At 37.7% G+C, this 18,913-nt stretch overlaps 1 protein-coding gene across 2 annotated transcripts in view; it reads right to left on the reverse strand.

The window, feature by feature from the left end:
* The window catches only part of ULK4 (unc-51 like kinase 4), a 628,848-nt gene that overhangs the window by 584,064 nt on the left and 25,871 nt on the right, over positions 1-18,913 (reverse strand). For both annotated transcript variants that reach the window (XM_032312841.1, XM_032312747.1), the window contains exons 12-16: positions 18,204-18,300; positions 13,061-13,165; positions 10,394-10,454; positions 8,295-8,476; positions 7,934-7,980 (exon numbers count right to left, since the gene is read on the reverse strand). In XM_032312841.1, the coding sequence (XP_032168732.1) occupies positions 7,934-7,980; positions 8,295-8,476; positions 10,394-10,454; positions 13,061-13,165; positions 18,204-18,300 (492 nt within the window). The remainder of the gene's footprint in view (positions 1-7,933; positions 7,981-8,294; positions 8,477-10,393; positions 10,455-13,060; positions 13,166-18,203; positions 18,301-18,913) is intronic.

Consider the following 18,913-nt stretch of genomic DNA (forward strand, 5'->3'; position numbering starts at 1 on the left):
TGAATAAACAGAACATTGACATCAAATATAAGGTAACTAAACACCTTAGTAGGAAAGGAGTGACTATATCACTGCATGAGGTCAAAGAAAGTAGAACAGGGTTTTCAATATAAACCCCAAAAAAAGAATTTTAGGCTAACATCACTAAATGAGAAAAAGATTCCTTGTAACTAAAAGCAGTATAAACTACAAAGGGTATTACTCTACACCATGTAACAAAGAATTGGAAGTATACCCTAGAGTAGTGGGAAACTTCAACCAACTTCTTTTCCAAGCACGGCAAGGAGGCTACAGTGAATACATATGTACAAGCATTCAGATGCCTCACAACACTAGAATTCATCAAGGTTCACTACAAAGTTACAGTCATCAAGACAGTGTGGTATTAACAAAGAACAAAAGGATCAATGAGACAGAACAAAGGACTAAGAAATAGACTCACATTAACACACTTAAAGGATCTTTAACAAAGAAGCTAAGGCAATACAATGGAGCAAAGATGGTCTTTTCAACAAATTACGCTAATATACATGAAAAAAAAAAAAAAAAAGAAGAATCTGGAAACAGATCTTACTCACTTTATAAAAATACAAAATAGATCAAAGACCTAAGAGTAAGATGTCAAAGTATAAAACTGCTTGAAGATAACATAGGAGAAAAAAACCTATATAACCTCAGGTGTGGCAAGGACTTTTTAGATACAACCACCAAAGGTACAGTCCATAAAAGAAATAAATAACCTGAACGTTATCTAAATATAAACTTCTATGGGCACCTGGATGGCTCAGTTGGTTAAATGACTGCTTTCAGCTCAGGTCATGATCCCAGGGTCCTGGAGCCCTGCATCATGCTCCCTGCTCAGAGGGGAACCTGCTTCTCCCTCTCCCTGCCACTCCCCCCTGCTTATACTCTCTTAAAAGAAAGAAAGAAAGATTTCTATTCTGTGAAAGATAACATAAGGAAAATGAAAAGACAAGCTACTGAGTGGAAGAAGATATTTACCAAAGGCATACCTGATATAAGACTGTCTTTCACAATATACAAAAACCTCTAAAACTCAGTAAGAAAACAACCAAATGAAAAAATGAGCCAAAGATCTTAACAGATACCCCAGCAAAAAAGACAAACAGATGGCAAATACACATATGAGAAAACACTCCACATCATATGTCACCAGGGAAATGCAAATTAAAACAATATACTACTAAACCCGATTAAGTATGGCCAAATTCCAAAACACTGACAACACCAAATGTTAGCAAGGCTATGGAGCAACAGGAACTCTCATTCATTGTTGAAGGGAACGCAACATAGTATAGCCACTTTGGAGGACAGTTTGAAAGTTTCTTACAAAATTAAACATACTCCTACTAAACAATCCAGCAATCCTACTCCTTGGGCCTTACCCAAAGGAGTTGAAAGCATATGTCCACATGGTGTTTACAGCAGTTTTATTCATAATTGCTAAACTTGGAAACAACCAGGGGGTCCTTCAGTATGTGAACAAACTGTGGTACATGTAGACGAGGAGATATCTGGCACTAAAAAGAAATGAGCTGTCAAGCTATGAAAAGAGATGGAGGAACCTTAAATGCCTATTACTAAGTGAAAGAAGCCAATCCTGAGGATACATATTGTAGGATCCCATTATTGTAGGATTACCAGTAGGGCATTCTGGAAAAGGTAAAACGATGGAGAAAGTAAAATTTCTGTGATTGTCAGAGGGATGAATAGGCAGAGCACAGATTTTTAGGGCAATGGAAATATTCCATACGATACTATAAGGACAATACAGGTCATAATGCATTTGTCTAAGCCCATGGAATGTATAAACCAAGATTAAACTGTAAACTGTGAACTGTGGGTGATTACACCATGCCAATATAGATTTATCAGTTCTAACAAGTGAAAGAAGCCAATCCTGAGGATACATATTGTAGGATCCCATTATTGTAGGATTACCAGTAGGGCATTCTGGAAAAGGTAAAACGATGGAGAAAGTAAAATTTCTGTGATTGTCAGAGGGATGAATAGGCAGAGCACAGATTTTTAGGGCAATGGAAATATTCCATACGATACTATAAGGACAATACAGGTCATAATGCATTTGTCTAAGCCCATGGAATGTATAAACCAAGATTAAACTGTAAACTGTGAACTGTGGGTGATTACACCATGCCAATATAGATTTATCAGTTCTAACAAGTGAAAGAAGCCAATCCTGAGGATACATATCGTAGGATCCCATTATTGTAGGATTACCAGTAGGGCATTCTGGAAAAGGTGAAACGATGGAGAAAGTAAAATTTCATTGATTGTCAGAGGGATGAAAAGGCAGAGCACAGATTTTTAGGGCAATGAAAATATTCCATACAATAAGGACAATACAGGTCATAATGCATTTGTCCAAGCCCATGGAATGTATAAACCAAGATTAAACTATAAACTATGAACTGTGGGTGATTATACCATGCCAATATAGATTTATCAGTTCTAACAAACATACTACTCTAATAGAGGTGGGGGGTGAAAATAGGGGAGGCTAGCCTGTATGGGGACAGGAGGCATAGGAGAAATCTCTATACCTTCCTCTGAATTTTGCTGTGAACTTAAAACGGCTCAAGTAAATAAATAAATAAACTCAATAAAACCAAACAAAAAAAGTGAATCTTGATATGTGAATTCTATCTCAGCAAAAGAGTGAGAAAGCAAAAGGGAAAGAAGAGTAAACAGACAGGAGGGGCACCTGGGTGGTGCACTCAGTTAAGTGTCTGACTCTCGGTTTTAGTTCAGGTCATGATCTCAGGGTCATAAATTCAAGCCTTGTTTTGGGCTCTATGCTCAGCACGGAATCTGCTTGAGATTCTCTCTCCCTCTTTCTATCCCTCCTGCTCTCGCTCTCTGTCACAAATAAATCATTCTTAAAAAAAAAAAGAGAGAGAGAGAGAGAGAGACAGGAAATCCCACACCCATCCACAGGACTTTCAGGAGCAGAAAAAGGATGAAACACAGAAGAAGTGATCTTAAGGAAACAGGGAAGCTAAAGAAAGCCTGAAGCACTTAAACTTAATCTGGCATAGCAAATTAGTGAAAATACCTATATACATTCCAATAAAATTTCATGGCCTAGAATAAAGAAAAATCCAGATACTGAGAAACAATCAAACTAGTCACATATAAAGAAGAAGAAAAAGACAGGTTGATCTTGAGTCTTCCAGAGCTGTGCAAACAGAGGGCAAATTCCGAAGCACGGCACAGGGGTGAACCAGCCCAAGGGCACAAGAAGGTCTCAGTCAGCCCCCTGTACCTAAACCTTAAAACCAGAGACAAAACCTTGAGGAGATAACAACTAGAGAAGCAGAGACTCAGAGATCTTGAATTTAAAAAGAAAAAAAAGAAAGGAAAAAAGAAAAAAATAGAACTACTGAAAAAAATGAAATCCAATCAACTAAGAGGTAAAGCAGAGCAACAAAATTTACAGAGAAACTGTATTTTAAAAACTGATGAACATTTACTTTACCTTATTCAAGTGTCAAACCTATACCAAAAATTAGAAAATCCTTCCTAAAATTTATATGAATCCCAAGGGACCCCAACAAGAAACAATCCTGAAAAAGAGAAAAAAAGTTGGAGGTCTCACACTTTGACTCCAGAACTTAACTGTTACAAAGCTATGGTAATCAAGACACGGCACTGGCATAAAGACTGGTATTTAGACTAAATAAACCCTCACATATGTGGTCAAAAGATTATCGACAAGGGTGCCAATACCAATCAATGGGGAAACAACAGCCTTTTCAACAAATGGTGCTGGGAAAACTGGATATACACGTGCAAAAGAATGAAGTCAAACCCTTACTAACACCATACACAAAAATTAACTCAAAATGGATCAAAAACCTAAATACAAAAGCTAAAACTGTAAAACTCTAAGAAATGAAAAGCTTTAAGACACTGAATGTGGCAATGATTTCTTGCATATGACATTAAAAGCCAGGCAACAAAAGAGAAAGTGGAAAATCTGAGTTTCAAAGGGCACTATCAAGAGCAAAAAGGCAACCCACAGAGTAGGAGAAAATATTTCCAAGTCACCTAATCTGATAAAAGGGTAACAGCCAGAAGATATGAAGAACTCTTACAAATCAACAACATAAAACAACCCAATTAGAAAACAGGCAAAGAAAAAAAAAAAGAAAGAAAGAAAGAAAACAGGCAAAGAACATGAATGGACATTTCTCCAAAGAAGAAAAACAGATGGTCAACAAATACATGAAAAGATGCGCAACATTACTAGTCATCAGTGAACTACGAATCAAAACCACGTGGGTGCACAGCTTCACACCCATCAGGATAGCTACTATTAAAAAATGATGAGGAGGAGGATGTGGACAAATTGGAAGCCTTGTGCACTGCTAGAAGGAACGTAAGATAGTACAGCCGCTGTGGAAAACAGTATGAGGTCTCCTCAGTAAATGAGAAGATAGAATTACCAAATAATCCAACAACTCCACTCCTAAGTATATACCCAAAATAACTGATAGCAGGGACGCAAACAGATATTTGTATACGAATGTTCACAGCAGTATTAATTGCAATAGCCAACGACAGAAGCAACCCAAGTACCCATCAACAGGTAAAAAGATAAAATGGAGCACTGGGTGTTATACCTAAACAATGAATCTTGGAACAGATCAGAAACTAATGACATACTGTATGGTGACTAACATAATAAACAATTTTTTTAAATGTGGCATATACATCTGGGGGATATTAATCTACCTTAAAAAGGGAAGACCTTCTGATACATGCTACGACGTGGCTGAACTCTGAAAACGTTAAGCTAAGTGAATTAAGCCAGGCACAAAAAGATAAATATCGTATGATCCCAATTAATTTAGGTATAGAATAAGCAAATTCAGAGAAACAAAAGGTAGAATAGAAGTTTACCAGGACTGGGAGAAGGAGGATGGGGAGTTAAAGTTTAATGGGTAATGGCTTCCTTTTAGGATGATGAAAAAGTTCTGGAAATTGATAGTGGTGATGGTTGCACAGCATTGTGAATATACTTAATACCCCTGAATTGTACACTCACTAAAATGGTCAATTTCATATGATGTATATTTCCACAGTCAAAATCTTTAAAAAAAAAAAAAAAAAAAACCTGTATTATTTGACAGACAGAGATCACAAGTAGGCAGAGAGGCAGACAGAGAGATGGGGGGAAGCAGGCTCCCCTCTGAGCAGAGAGCCCAATTGGGGGCTCGATCCCAGGACCCTGAGATCATGACCTGAGCTGAAGGCAGAGGCTTAATTCGCTAAGCCACCCAGGTGCCCCAAAACAGTTTAATTAAAATATTATGCATTACTGTGCTCGCTTTGGCAGCACATATACTAAAATATTATGCATTATTATATGTGGATTACATGCCTCAATAAAGTTGATTGGCAAAGGATACAAAATTTCATAAATATCCACTATTGAAAGTTCTAACAAAAGGGCATTTTTTATAAACACCAACTGAGAATGCATGTCAATACAATGTTTCTAAAGAATGTTTTAGCATTTTATCAGAATTATTTATTGCCTTCTACTCATTTGTTCTAATTCTATGAATCTGCCCTCAGGAAAAAAAATAATAAATAGGCACCAAGATTTAAACACAAAAATGTTCATTGACATATTATTTATAATGTTACAATATTATCCAAAAATAGGGAACAGGGTAAATTAAATGACCAGACATTCCTAGCATAGAAGAAAAGGCATACCTTGAAAAAATCTTAGACAAATTGTTAATGACATTAAAAAATGCATAACATATGGGGTGCCTGGGTAGCTCAGTTTGTTAAGTGCCTGACTTGATTTCAGCTCAGGTCATGATCTCAGGGTCATGAGATCAAGCCCTTCAACAAGCTCCATGCTGAGTGCAGAACCTGTGCAGCACCTGCTTAAGATTATCTCTTTCCCACTCCCTTCAGCCCCTTCCCTATTTCTCTCTCTCAAAAAAGTAGATACATAAGGGGAAGAGAAACAAAACATCTTTTAATTTTATTTAAATTCAATTAACATATATTATTAGTTTCAGAGGTAGAGAGCAGTGATTCATCATTCTCCTATAATACCCCGTGCTGACACATTCCCTCCTTAATATTCATCACCCAGTTATCCCATTCCCCCACCTCCCCGCCATCCAGAACCTCGGTTCGGAGAAACAAATTCTATGTTGTTCTACTTTGTTTTTCTGTATGCTGAACAAAGCCAAGGAATAAACACATCTACTTCAACAGTGGCTACCCGCCAGCTAAGTTGAGGACCCATATATGCTGTTAAGGGGATATGACCTAGGTCAGAGAAGGCCCTGCTGGAAGAACTGGTGTTTGAATGGAGGAAGACAAATAGAAAGAAGGTTTCAAACAGAGGATTTGACTACCTTATTATTTATCACTTTCCTCAAACACAAGCTGTTTTATAATGAAGTTTCAATCTAAAAGATGGCGGGGGGCGGGGGGGGGCAGTCCTTGGAAAGGATTAAAAAAAATCGATTTTTGTAAGTCAGCAGGGGGCACCCCATTCAAGGATTTAAGTTTTAGCTGAAGTGTGAGGTTTTGTTTGGTTTCTTTTTAGTGATCACACCACAAACCTTCTCAAAGTTTTACATGCTCAAAAAATATCTAAAAATCCTATTTGCAATGCCAAGTTTTACCTTGGGGAAGTAACCTCAGAAGATGCATAACAAAAATTATCAAAAAAAAAAAGGCATTTGTGAATACCTCATTTCCCCCAAATTTCACCATTCTGGAATAAGTGCTATTACCACATTTCACAAATACCCTCACTGTTGTTTTCATGTACTTTTCTAACAAGAATACAAGATAAGCAGGCTTGACCACACCAAGCACAGCCACTGCAACCTCCAGTCTCCAACATCTGCTACCCACCCAGGAAGAATCTGGCACCAGTGCAAAGTAGTTCCTGTACTTGCTTATTCGAAAGGTAATTATTAGTATCTGATGTATACGCTATCCTCATCTTAGAATTGAGGAAACTGAGGCTCAGCACTTAAGGTAATTTACCCAGAGGGCAGATCTGTGAGTCACACCCAGGTCTGTGTGAATGCAAAGCCCATGCAATTTCATAGCCCCACACAGACTCCCAGCAGAGCTGAGACTCAGAAAGAGGGAATCATGGTTTGTTTCCCCCTCTGATTTCCCCCAACCATGAGAGACTGTGGACTCTGAGAAGCAAACTGAGGGTTTTGGAGTGGAGGGGGGTGAGGGTGGGGGTTCCGTGAGCCTGGTGGTAGGTATTAAGGAGGGCACAAATTGATGGAGCACTGGGTGTGGTGCATAAACAATGAATTATGGATCACTGAAAAAATAAAATAAAATAAAACTTAAAAAAAAAAAAAAAAAGAATGAAAAGAAAAGAAAGAGGTAATCATCTGGCCTGGTCTCGCTGGCTACCAGAGCCCAGAGCCTTCTAACACTTTATCTAATGTGCTTTTCCACCATGGTATGTTGCCTGCATAATAAGAAAATATATATCTTTCCAACAGGAGCTTACAGAGCATAATCCCATTAGATTTCAAATAACATCATAAGGAAGTCATGCATCATGTAAGGGAAAGATGAAATCACAAGGGAAAACTCTGCAGGAAGCAAAAATAAAACATAGGGCTCAAGTGTTTAATAAAGAATACTCATAAGAGGAAGAGTAACAAAGTTTCCAGAGGTAGTTTATATAATCCTAGAATTATATTTATAATAGTATATGGCCTATTTTTGAAATATTTTTAATTTACAGTTGGGATGCCTATGATTGCTTAGGATTCAGAGTAATTATTACTTCAGTATATAATAACTTAGAACTATGTGTTTTTGATAAATATGTTGTAACTATTTAATGAATAATTAAAATATAAATGTTACTTACATATCCCAGTTTGGAGCTATTCTCAAATGCTGGATTAGCAACTGGAACTAGAATAAAAAAAAAAGTAAGATGTACACTTTGTTCATGACTAATGCATGTGACCTGAAGACAACTGAAATGTGAATCTTGCACTAGGAGACAACAAAAGAAGTTAAAGATCACTGTCTATTAAACTGATTTCAGACATGAGGATTAAACAACTCCGGCAAACTATAATCTTGATAAATCATTTTTTTCTACTGTAATTAGATCAAGTTAGTATTTTAGCACTAAAGTTTTAATCTCAACAGAAATACAAAAGTTACATACAAAAGGCATGCTGTGAGGACCATGAAAGGAGTCTTTACAACGAACTACGTACCAGCGGGGAATGGAGGAGCCGGGTGGCCACGTCCCGGTGTCCAGCCACAACACACAGATAGCAAAGGAGATTGAGCTTGGCTCGGGAGGCCCCTGTGCTCTTTTCAGTGGAGTCGATCTGTGAGCACACTTGCTGTAAAAAGTCATTCCAATCTTGGTCTTTTAGAAATATTAACTTATCCACTGGAGAGGAAAGGAAAGGTTCAAAGTAGGTATCATGTAAAAATTAAAAAAAAAAAAAAAAAACTGAAAACATTACAAGAGAAATAAATGGAACACAGAATTTCAATAGCTAAAATGAGGACAAAGAAAATCCTAACTTTATAATGTCAAAACCATAAAGTCCTCCAAAGATGACACTACTTTTATTTATTCTTCTAGATCCCTCTTCTTCTACCCATGGAGACTTTTTCACTATGTGAATGGAAAACTGTGCAGATGCCCACGGGAGAATCATCCTGCAACCCAGAATCTACAAAATACAAAGCTAAATAAAATTGTATTACAAAAAAGCAAGATAGCCTTTGTGTAAGTAAAGCAATCTAGCCTTAAAATATCTGAAAAGCCAAGAACTGCACAGTTGTTAAAAGGTTTCAATGAAAGTATTAAGCATAACACATTAATATTGTAGCTAAAGTCATCTGGAAAATCCAAGTCCAAACACTCCACAAACAGAAAACAAAAACTGGGCCATGAGATGCCATCTAAAATTAACAGTTTCAGCTAATTTCTATCCTTAAACAAAATAACCTATAAAAATTTCCTAAAGCAACTCAACATAAAGGGACAAAGGGAAGGAATATTATTTTGAAATACTCCTCCAAGGTTTTCATGAATATGGTTCTACTTGGCACAGCTTTGTTTTGTTTAAGATTTTTTTTTTATTTATTTATTCAACAGACAGAGATCAGAGTAGGGAGAGAGGCAGGCAGAGAGAGTGGGGGGGAAGCAGGCTCCTTGCTGTGCAGAGAGCCTGACGCAGGGCTCGATCCCAGGACCCTGAGATCATGACCTGAGCCGAAGGCAGAGGCTTAACCCACTGAGCCACCCAGGTGCCCCTACTTGGCAGTTTATTTAAATTTGAACACATTTTATTTTTAATTTACTTTGAGTTGCTTTTAAATTATAGATTATACTCTAGCTAGGAAAATGAATTTTTTCTGGCTCGAGCTTAATAGCTGCAAATAGATTTTCTCAAACAATATCCATCAAAATTTTAAGGTATAAAACAATTTCTTTTTTTTTTTTAAGATTTATTTATTTATTTATTTGACAGATCACAAGTAGGCAGAGAGGCAAGCAGAGAGAGGAGGAAGCAGGCTCCCCACTGAGCAGAGAGCCCGATGCGGGGCTCGATCCCAGGACCCTGGGATCATGACCTGAGCCGAAGGCAGAGGCTTTAACCCACTGAGCCACCCAGGTGCCCCAGGTATAAAACAATTTCTAATGTTCATCCCAAATAAGACTTCCCATTACGTGAAAGGAAACCTAACAATCATCCTTGAAGTATCTCCATTCCCACACCATCCCCACAAAAGTGAACCACCTGACCCCCTTGTTAACTGCTCCACTCTGAAATAGAACCTCAATTCTTTATTTTTTTAAGATTTTATTTATTTCACAGAAAGAGACACATCAAGAAAGGGAACACAAGCAGGGGAAGAGAGAGAGAGAGAGAGAAGTGGGCTTCCCAATATGGTGCTCGATCCCAGGACCCTAGGATCATGACCTGACCCGAAGGCAGACACTTAACAACTGAGCCATCTAAGCACCCCTAGAATCTCAATTCTTCATTGTGGTCTCCAACCCTCTGTACCCACAAGAGCACCATAAGTGTTGGAAAGTCAGTGGATCTACAAAAGGCAAGGGCAAGAGAAGGGTCCACACAGCTTTACAGGAACTTTCAGCTGAGTAAGGTGAATGCCTGGCACAAATGGATTACAGATTTATAACATACACAGCACTGTCCCAAGAATCATCAGGTGGCAAGAAAACAGGAACTCAGCTACTTAATAAATAAGATATTCCATTTGCTATTAAATTTCTTATTCATATCTATCTTCTAAGAGTCTATATGTAACCAGGCTGCTATAATCCTACCTGAATGTGCCGGGAGATGCAGTATCTTTGGATCAAATTTAATTGGTGGTTGTTTCATTATCTGTGGTTGAAAAAACAAACACTTTTAAGATGTCTTTTGAGACAGATATCTATTTCCTGATATATCTCCCGTTATATTGATTATAAATCAATTAGGGCAGGAAAAAAAAACAATGAAATTTGTCACTAAAACGAAAAAGAATTCAACACTGCCCTTCAGATTCAAATACAAAAGACAGATAATAATTTATAAAAATAAAATCATTTCAGGGAACCTCGCTGGCTCAGTCAGTAGAAAATGTGACTTCTGATCTCTGGGTTGTAAGTTCAAACCCCATGTTGGGGGTAGAATTTACTTTAAATAGGTAAAATTTTTAGAATATCACTTCAATAGATATCGGAAATAAAATAAAGCTTCATTAAAATAGAAGCAATTTATCCTGGTAAGGATATCCTCAAAAGGATATCCTCTTTAGCTAATAAAACTCTAGGTTAGAAATTTAGTCATATCAACAAATATTTATTGGGCACCTAAGAGGGTGAGGCAGGAGGCTAAATGCTAAGGGGGATAACAAAGATGTGAAAAACAAGATCCTACAGTCAGGAAGCTGATACTCTGACTGGAAACATGTTAAAACAAACAAACAGATATTGAACAATGCAAACTGGGCAGGACATAATTATAGGACAGTCCCCTAGAGAAAAAACTTTTTAAAATATTAGAGAAAGCAGCGAGCACTTTAGGCTGACAAGGTTTGTGGAAGAGCTGGAAAGGGGGTAAGGTTTTAAAGAATGGTAAGAACTTCATGGTTGAATTTGAGAACACACCACTTAGGAAGCTGTAAACAGCATGAAAAGGAAAGCACACGACTGGTTTTTTAAGGAAGGGGGAAAAAAAATGGTTAGCTGGATCCATAAGTTTAGAACAAAAGGTACTTTCATCTTGAGAAGTTTAATTAAAAAGTTCAACCATCATCTCTAAGTCTAAATCCTCCAAAACCTCTCTACAGAGAGAGAATTTTAAAAAGCTTTGCTGGTAGTATTCTTGCCAAAAATGCAGAACCTCATACATAGTAATCATAAGAAACAGACAAACCCAGCTTGAGCGACATTCTACAAAATACCTTATCAGTACACTTCAATGTCAAAGTCATGAAAGCCAAGAAATGACTGAGAAATTACCACAAGGCCATGAAAGACAAGGACAGGAAGTAGAAGGAAAAGAAGGCCTAACAGCAAACTGTTAACAAACCCTAGAACAGAAAAAGGACATCAGTAGTACAAACTAGTAAAATTCAAATAAATTCAGGAATTTAGTTATTAGCACTGTACCAATGTTAATTCCCTGGCTTTGCTAACCCTTCTATGGTGCTATAAGATGCTAACATTAGGAGAAGCTGGGTAAAAACTATACAGTAACTCCACTATTTTTGGACCGTTTCTGTATGTTTAAAATTAGAAGTTAAAAAAATTTCTACTGGGACGCCTGGGTGGCTCAGTTGGTTGGACGACTGCCTTCGGCTCAGGTCATGATCCCAGAGTCCCGAGATCGAGTCCCGCATCGGGCTCCCAGCTCCATGGGGAGTCTGCTTCGCTCTCTGACCTTCTCCTCGCTCATGCTCTCTCTCACTGTCTCTCTCTCAAATAAATAAATAAAATCTTTAAAAAAAAAAAAAAATTTCTACTAAGGCTTCCCTAAAACAATTAAGTATGGTCATAAAAGAAATAAGCAGAAAAAATATGGTCAAAAGATATTACAAACTGTTCTTAGAAGGTCTACTGGGAAAATGACCTATTACACATTAAATTTGGCATAAAATACAATTATTCTGCCAGACAGCTGAGCTCATAAAAAGAATTAGCTCCATTATGAAAAACTGCTAGATAATCTATATTAAATCTTGTCTACCTAGTAAATACACATCCAAAAACCCATTTGTTCTAAATTAATGTTCCCCAATAAGAGGAGAGAAAATGGCCATGAATTGAAATAGAAAGACTTTAAGAAAGAAAGAAAGAAAATTAAGTAACAGAATAGGTAGTACAGAGGGACTGAAAAATTAATGTTTATTTTCTTAAGGAGAATACTCATCATTCCCCAGTAATACAGTAGTACATTCAAAGTGACATGAAGCAACAAAAATCATGCTGGGTACGAAGTATACCGGTGAAACATGACTCCCCAAGCTCCCAGTGTCTCCCTACCATCTGGTGTGCAGTCCTGAGCACCTGTGAGAGGGTGTGGTCTCTGTGTGGCCTGCCCATCCACCCCAGCTGAAGGGAGCAGTGCTCACTCCCATCTGCTTTCATAACACATGCACAGTTAGAGCGCTTAGAGAAATTCACCCAAGTATGCATGGAGAAACGAAGGGACTGAGAAACAAAGGTCTGAGGCCTAGAAGCCCACAGATGGAGGGGAGGGAGGGAGGACTGAGCTGATGCAGAAGAGGAAGAAAAAAAACTCGCTACTCAGTGAAGCAGAAAGGAGAGTGTTACAGACAGGACAGAAAGAAATGTAGCCACACAGCATGAGTGACACAAAAGCAGACAGAGGATCAGCCAAGAAAATAAGGCAAAGAATATTTGTGATGACAACATCACACCAGGAGTCCAGCTCTCAGGGAAGGCTAAAGCTCAGCCCTCGTCTCTTAGAGCATCTTTCCACACCTTTGGGTTGTCGATGATGGGGGTGACAACGAGATCAGAGTCCATGTAGATAAGCTCTTTCATCTGGGATTCCAGGTCCTGCTGACTCAGGTGTCCGCTTGTATTCTGAAATAAGAACAAAAATGAGGCTTTGTTTCTGTGACTCATGAAGAGCTTTTAAAAACTGAGCTCATGGGGCGCCTGGGTGGCTCAGTGGGTTAAGCCGCTGCCTTCGGCTCAGGTCATGATCTCAGGGTCCTGGGATCGAGTCCCACGTCGGGCTCTCTGCTCAGCAGGGAGCCTGCTTCCCGCTCTCTCTCTCTCTCTGCCAGTCTCTCTACCTACCTGTGATCTCTCTCTGTCAAATAAATAAATAAAATCTTTAAAAAAAAAAAAAAAACTGAGCTCATAAGATGTTGAGTAAGACACCCCTGGAAGGGTCACCTAGATCAGTGAATCACTCACTTCGCAAATCAAACACTTTCACAGAATTCTTTGATTCTCACAAAGATCTTCAGTCATCTGTATCATTCCCATTTTTACAGAAGTAAAACACAGAAAGCTCAAAGTAATGGACTTGTTTGTGTTTGCCACAAAGGCTAGTGAGGACCAGAAAACGGAGCTTCTCTAGTCTGATGCTCTAAACTATGAGGAGGCAAACTGGTTTTTCAGTCACCAGCATGGTTTTTATCATCCATCCACTGGACGCTCATCACTTTATTCCGCCTTACAGAATATTCAGTACGAAGTTAAAATTACAGCATAAAAGAATCTCAGGGTCAAGTACTAACCTGTTACCTAAGTGTTACACATCTACCTTTATAAAAGGTGAAGTAGAGCTAACACATAATGAAAAGGAGTAACCAGGTATTTGCTAACAATTCTATGAGATGTTTCTTTGTGCTCTACTTAAACAGTAAACAGAACTCTCATTCCTAGTGTTATGCGTTAGGACTTCACATAAGACAAAAAAAAGAGAGAATTTATACATTAAGAATTTCCACTGAAACACCAACCAGCAAACTGAACAAGATAAAACCAAATAAGTGAAGTGAAAAATGAGGAAATTATCCAAAACTGAGGCAGGGGCATGAAAAAAGGAATAGAGTAAGTAGCTAACAAAGTTACTGGAACCAAGACCACCCCTTTGAAACTTAGAAAACAGACATATAAAAAAATACATGAAGAGTAAGTATGGAACAACTTCGGAAAACAAAAATTTTAATGCTTAAAGATATGAACTTTCAAGACAAAGACTTCAAAGAAAGACCATAATGAATTAGTTATATTAGTATATAATATATTCTTATGAGAATTAGGCAGACCAGTTAGAAATTTATATGTAAAAATTAATTTCCTATATATAAACGAAATGTAGGTATGGGTAACAGATTACAAAAATGAGATACCAAGGAAGCCTGTGTAGCTCAGTCGGTTAGGTGTCCAATTCCTAATTTCAGCTCAGGTCATGATCTCAGGGTCGTTAGATTGAGATCTGCATCGGGCTCTGCACAGGGTGTAAAGCCTGCTCAGATTCTCCCTCTCCCTCTGTCCCTCTCCAACCCCTACTCATGCTCTCTAAAAAAAAAAAAAAAAATGTTTAATTTTAAAAAAGCCACTCACGATAGCCAAAAATAAAATATAATGCTCAGGAATAAACTAAATGATCAAACACTATAACCCACCAAATGAAAAAAAATTAAGTTTAAAAAATTATGTTCCCTTGTTTGAAAATGAATACATATGTATAGAACCAAAAAGAAATATCAAATTGTAACCCGTGGTTCCTCTGGGTAATTAAAGTAGGGGTTGTTTTTTTTTTTTTTTTTTTTGTCCTCTTGTACAGTTTCCAAGTTTTCTACAATTATAAAAATTTTGTAATTAAATTTAAAAGTATCACTTAGAAAATAAAAAATATTCTCATATAGTACTTATATAATTACTGCTTGAGTATTCTCAATAAAATGATTAAGTAAACTTTTCTACAATAACCATGTGCCAGAAGACATTCAACATCTATTTCAAAATGCATTTTTTTAACTTTTACACTGATTATCTATCTCACATATAACTAAACAATTAGCAGAATGAGATTTTATTATAATGCATTTATATTTCATTTCATTGCAGAAGTAAGTTTCATGCAGTCCAAATGCATTTCATATTAAAAATTAAAGAACTAAAAAGAAGTATATCTCTCAAGCACTAAGTACAATGAGTTAACTTGGAAAAACTAATTCAAAATATCTCTGCATTCAAAAACAACTGAATGAAGGAAACTAAAGATGTAAACAAACAGAAACACAGTCCACATTCACGGAGGAAAACTGTACATTGTTAAAATAGCCATACTCCCCAAATTCAATGTCACTGCTATCACAATCCCACCTGCCTTCTTCAGAAACATGCAAAGTGAAAACTGATCCTAAAATTCACATGGAAATGCAAGGAACACAGAACAAAACAACCAAAACAACCTCGAAAAAGAAAGTTAGAAGAATCATACCTCCTAACTTCAAAACTTACTAAAAGGCTATGATGATCAAGAATAGCTAGCTGGGGGCACCTGCATGGTTCAGTCAGTTAGGCGGCTGCCGTTGGCTCATGTCATGATTTTAGGGTCCTGGGACTGAGCTGCACAACTGGCTCCCCGCTTAGCGGGGAGCCTGCTTCTCCCTCTCTCTCCTGTTCCCCCTACTTGTGTGCTCTATAAATAAATAAAATCTTTAAAAAAAGGAAGAAGAAGAAGAAGAATAGCTAGCTAGGGGCATCAGGGTGGCCAGCCAGTTAAGTGTTCGACTCTTAGATCTCAGGGTCATGAGTTCAAGCCCCTCACTGGGCTCCACGCTGGGCACAGAGTCTACTTAAAAAAAAAAAAAAATTGGGGCACCTGTGTGGCTCGGTCGGTTGAATGTTCAACTCTTAACTTCAGCTCATGTCATGATCTCGGGGTTAGGAGATCAAGCCCCACACTGAGCTCCGGGTTGGGCATGAAGCCTGTCTGGGAAATCTCTCTCTCCTTCTCCATCTTCTACTCCCCCTCATCCCTCCCTCGCCCTTGTGCTCTATCTCTTAAAATAGAAAATAAAGTAGCTAACCAGTTACTATACTACCAGCATGAGAAGGATGCATAGATCAACAGACCAAAGAGTCCAGAAATAAACCTCGCTTTTATAGTCCATCGATAGTCAACAAGAATGCCAAGATAATTAACTGGGGAAAGAACAGTCTTTTCAACAAATAGTGCTAAGAAATGGAAATCCACATGCAAAACAATGAAGCTGGCATATGCCTCATGCCATATACAAAAATTAACTCAAATGCATTAAAGAGCTAAAGGTAAGAGCTAAGCATAGGCATAAACCTTTGTAACCTTCAAGTAGCCAATGGCTTCTAAATTATGACACCACAAGCATAGGCAACAACAAACATGCACACAGAGATCATTTGAACTACATCAAAATTAAAAATATCTGTGCTTCAAAGGACACCACCACCAGAATATACAAAGAATTCCTACAACTCAAATGGGTAAGGATTTGAATTCTTCCAAAGGAAATACATATATATATATATATATATATGTATATATGTATATACATACACACATATATATATGAATGAAAATATACTCAACATAATTAGCCATCAGAAATGACAATCAAAACTAGATACAATTTCACACCCCCCAGTACGGCTACCATGAATTATTCACCACCCCAAAGGCTGAAGCAACCAAAGTGTCCAAAGATGAACAGATAAACAATATGTGATTTATACACGATGGATTATTATTCAGCCTTAAAAAGGAATAAAAGTGACACATGCCACAACATGGATGGACCCAGAAGATTATCACACTGAGTGTTATAAGCCAGACACAAAAGGGCAAATATTATATGGTTCCACTTAGATGAGATGACTAGGCAACTTCACAGACACAGAGAGGAGAATCATAGCTGCCAAGACTGTTTAGTGGGTACATAGTCTCAGTTTGGGATATAAAAAAGTTCTGGAGATAGATGGTGGGAATGGTTGAAAAAAAATGGGAAGGTACTTAATGTCACAGAATTGTCCACTTAAAAATAGTCAAATGGTAAATTTTACATAATATCTCTTTTACCATAATTAGAAAACAAATGGACAGTACCAAGTTTTGTTAGGGATAGGTCAACACTGGCATTCTCATCACTGCTGGGGGCAATGTAAAACGGCAGTTACCACACAATGCCGCAATTACACTCCTACAGGTATGAGGAGAAATTAAACACATGCTCCCTCAAAACCGTATGTATGGATGTTCACAGCAGCCCAAGTCACAACAACCACAAGGTGTTTGGGTCCACCAACCCATGAATGGAAACATCTAATGTGGCATATGCAATAGATTAATTTTTGGCACTAAAAAGAAACAGAGGACTGATACATGCTATAATTTGGATGAATCTTAAAAAAACATGAGGTTGGGCGCCTGGGTGGCTCAGTGGGTTGGGCCGCTGCCTTCGGCTCAGGTCATGATCTCAGGGTCCTGGGATCGGGTCCCGCATCGGGCTCTCTGCTCAGCAGGAGCCTGCTTCCTCCTGCCTCTCTGCCTACTCGTGATCTCTCTTTGTCAAATAAATAAATAAAATCTTTAAAAAAAAAAAAAAAAAAAAAAAACATGAGGTTAGGTGAAGAAAGCCAGTCACAAAAGAACACATATTATGTTATTTCATTTACATGTGATGTCCAGAATAAACAAATGTCTAAAGACAAAGAAGAGTGGTTGCCTAGGGTAAGAGGTGAGAGAAATCGAGGGAAAACAGGAGTGACGGCTAGTAAGTGTGGGGTTTCTTTGTGGCATAATTAGTGTTTTCAAAATGACCGTGATGATGGCTGCATGACTGCATGAATATGCTCAAAGACCTGAACTATACACTCTGTCCAAGTGAATTGCATGGATGTCAGTCACATCTCAGGAAAGCCGTTATCAAAGACATAACTCCCTCTTAAGAGTACTTAGCAGAAAAACCAGTGATCATCAAAGAAGATGACTTAATTGTAAATTTCATCACTTCAATCATAGTTCAGAGATGAACTTGGTAATTATTCTTCTGAGTCTATCTTATATGAAAACAAACAAAAAAAGAAAGAAAAAAACAAGAAAAAGTTCCTTTGTGTTCACCTTGGTTGAAGGAGAAGTCTTCTGGGGTGAATGCTGAGTCCTGTCCTCACCAGGACTTAATCGCACTGCAGTGCTCGTTCTTGGAGTTGGACGAGTACTGGAAAATACCAACCAGTCAACATTACTCAGATTTTAGAAACTTCCACGTGTTAACTATTATCTGGAGGAAAAAAAAAAACACACACACACACCCCTCACGAGAGGAAAAAAAAAAAAAAAAATCAAGATTCTAGGTGATCTCATATATTTAAATTCTAATTTGTGTTTATCTGACACTTTTGTAAATGTCTTTAAAGCAATTTCCTAGCTAATTTGTGATCTCTTATTTATACAATCTATGTTATATATCACAGTTTCTATTTTAACTAGAAATCTTAAAACACTGATTATTGTGTAGATGTCTGCTGGTATCAGGATTAACAAAATACAGACATTCTACAAAGGATGGAAAATATTTACAAGTTTATTTCAGAATGTTTGAAATGGCAAATTATCTTGGTATCTATTTAAGAAACAAGTTATAATCTGCATCTATTTTTAATGACTCCTCCTAGACTTAAAAATGGTTGTCATACTCTGTGGGTCACTCTATTGTACTTGGGTCTCTGATTTGGAGTTTTTCATATTTTAAGAAATTTTGGGGGTGCCTGGGTGGCTCGGTGACTTAAGCCTCTGCCTTCGGCTCAGGTCAAGATCTCAGAGTCCTGGGA

The sequence above is a fragment of the Mustela erminea genome, chromosome 1 (genome assembly GCF_009829155.1).
Source record: "Mustela erminea isolate mMusErm1 chromosome 1, mMusErm1.Pri, whole genome shotgun sequence".
Lineage (NCBI taxonomy): Eukaryota > Metazoa > Chordata > Mammalia > Carnivora > Mustelidae > Mustela > Mustela erminea.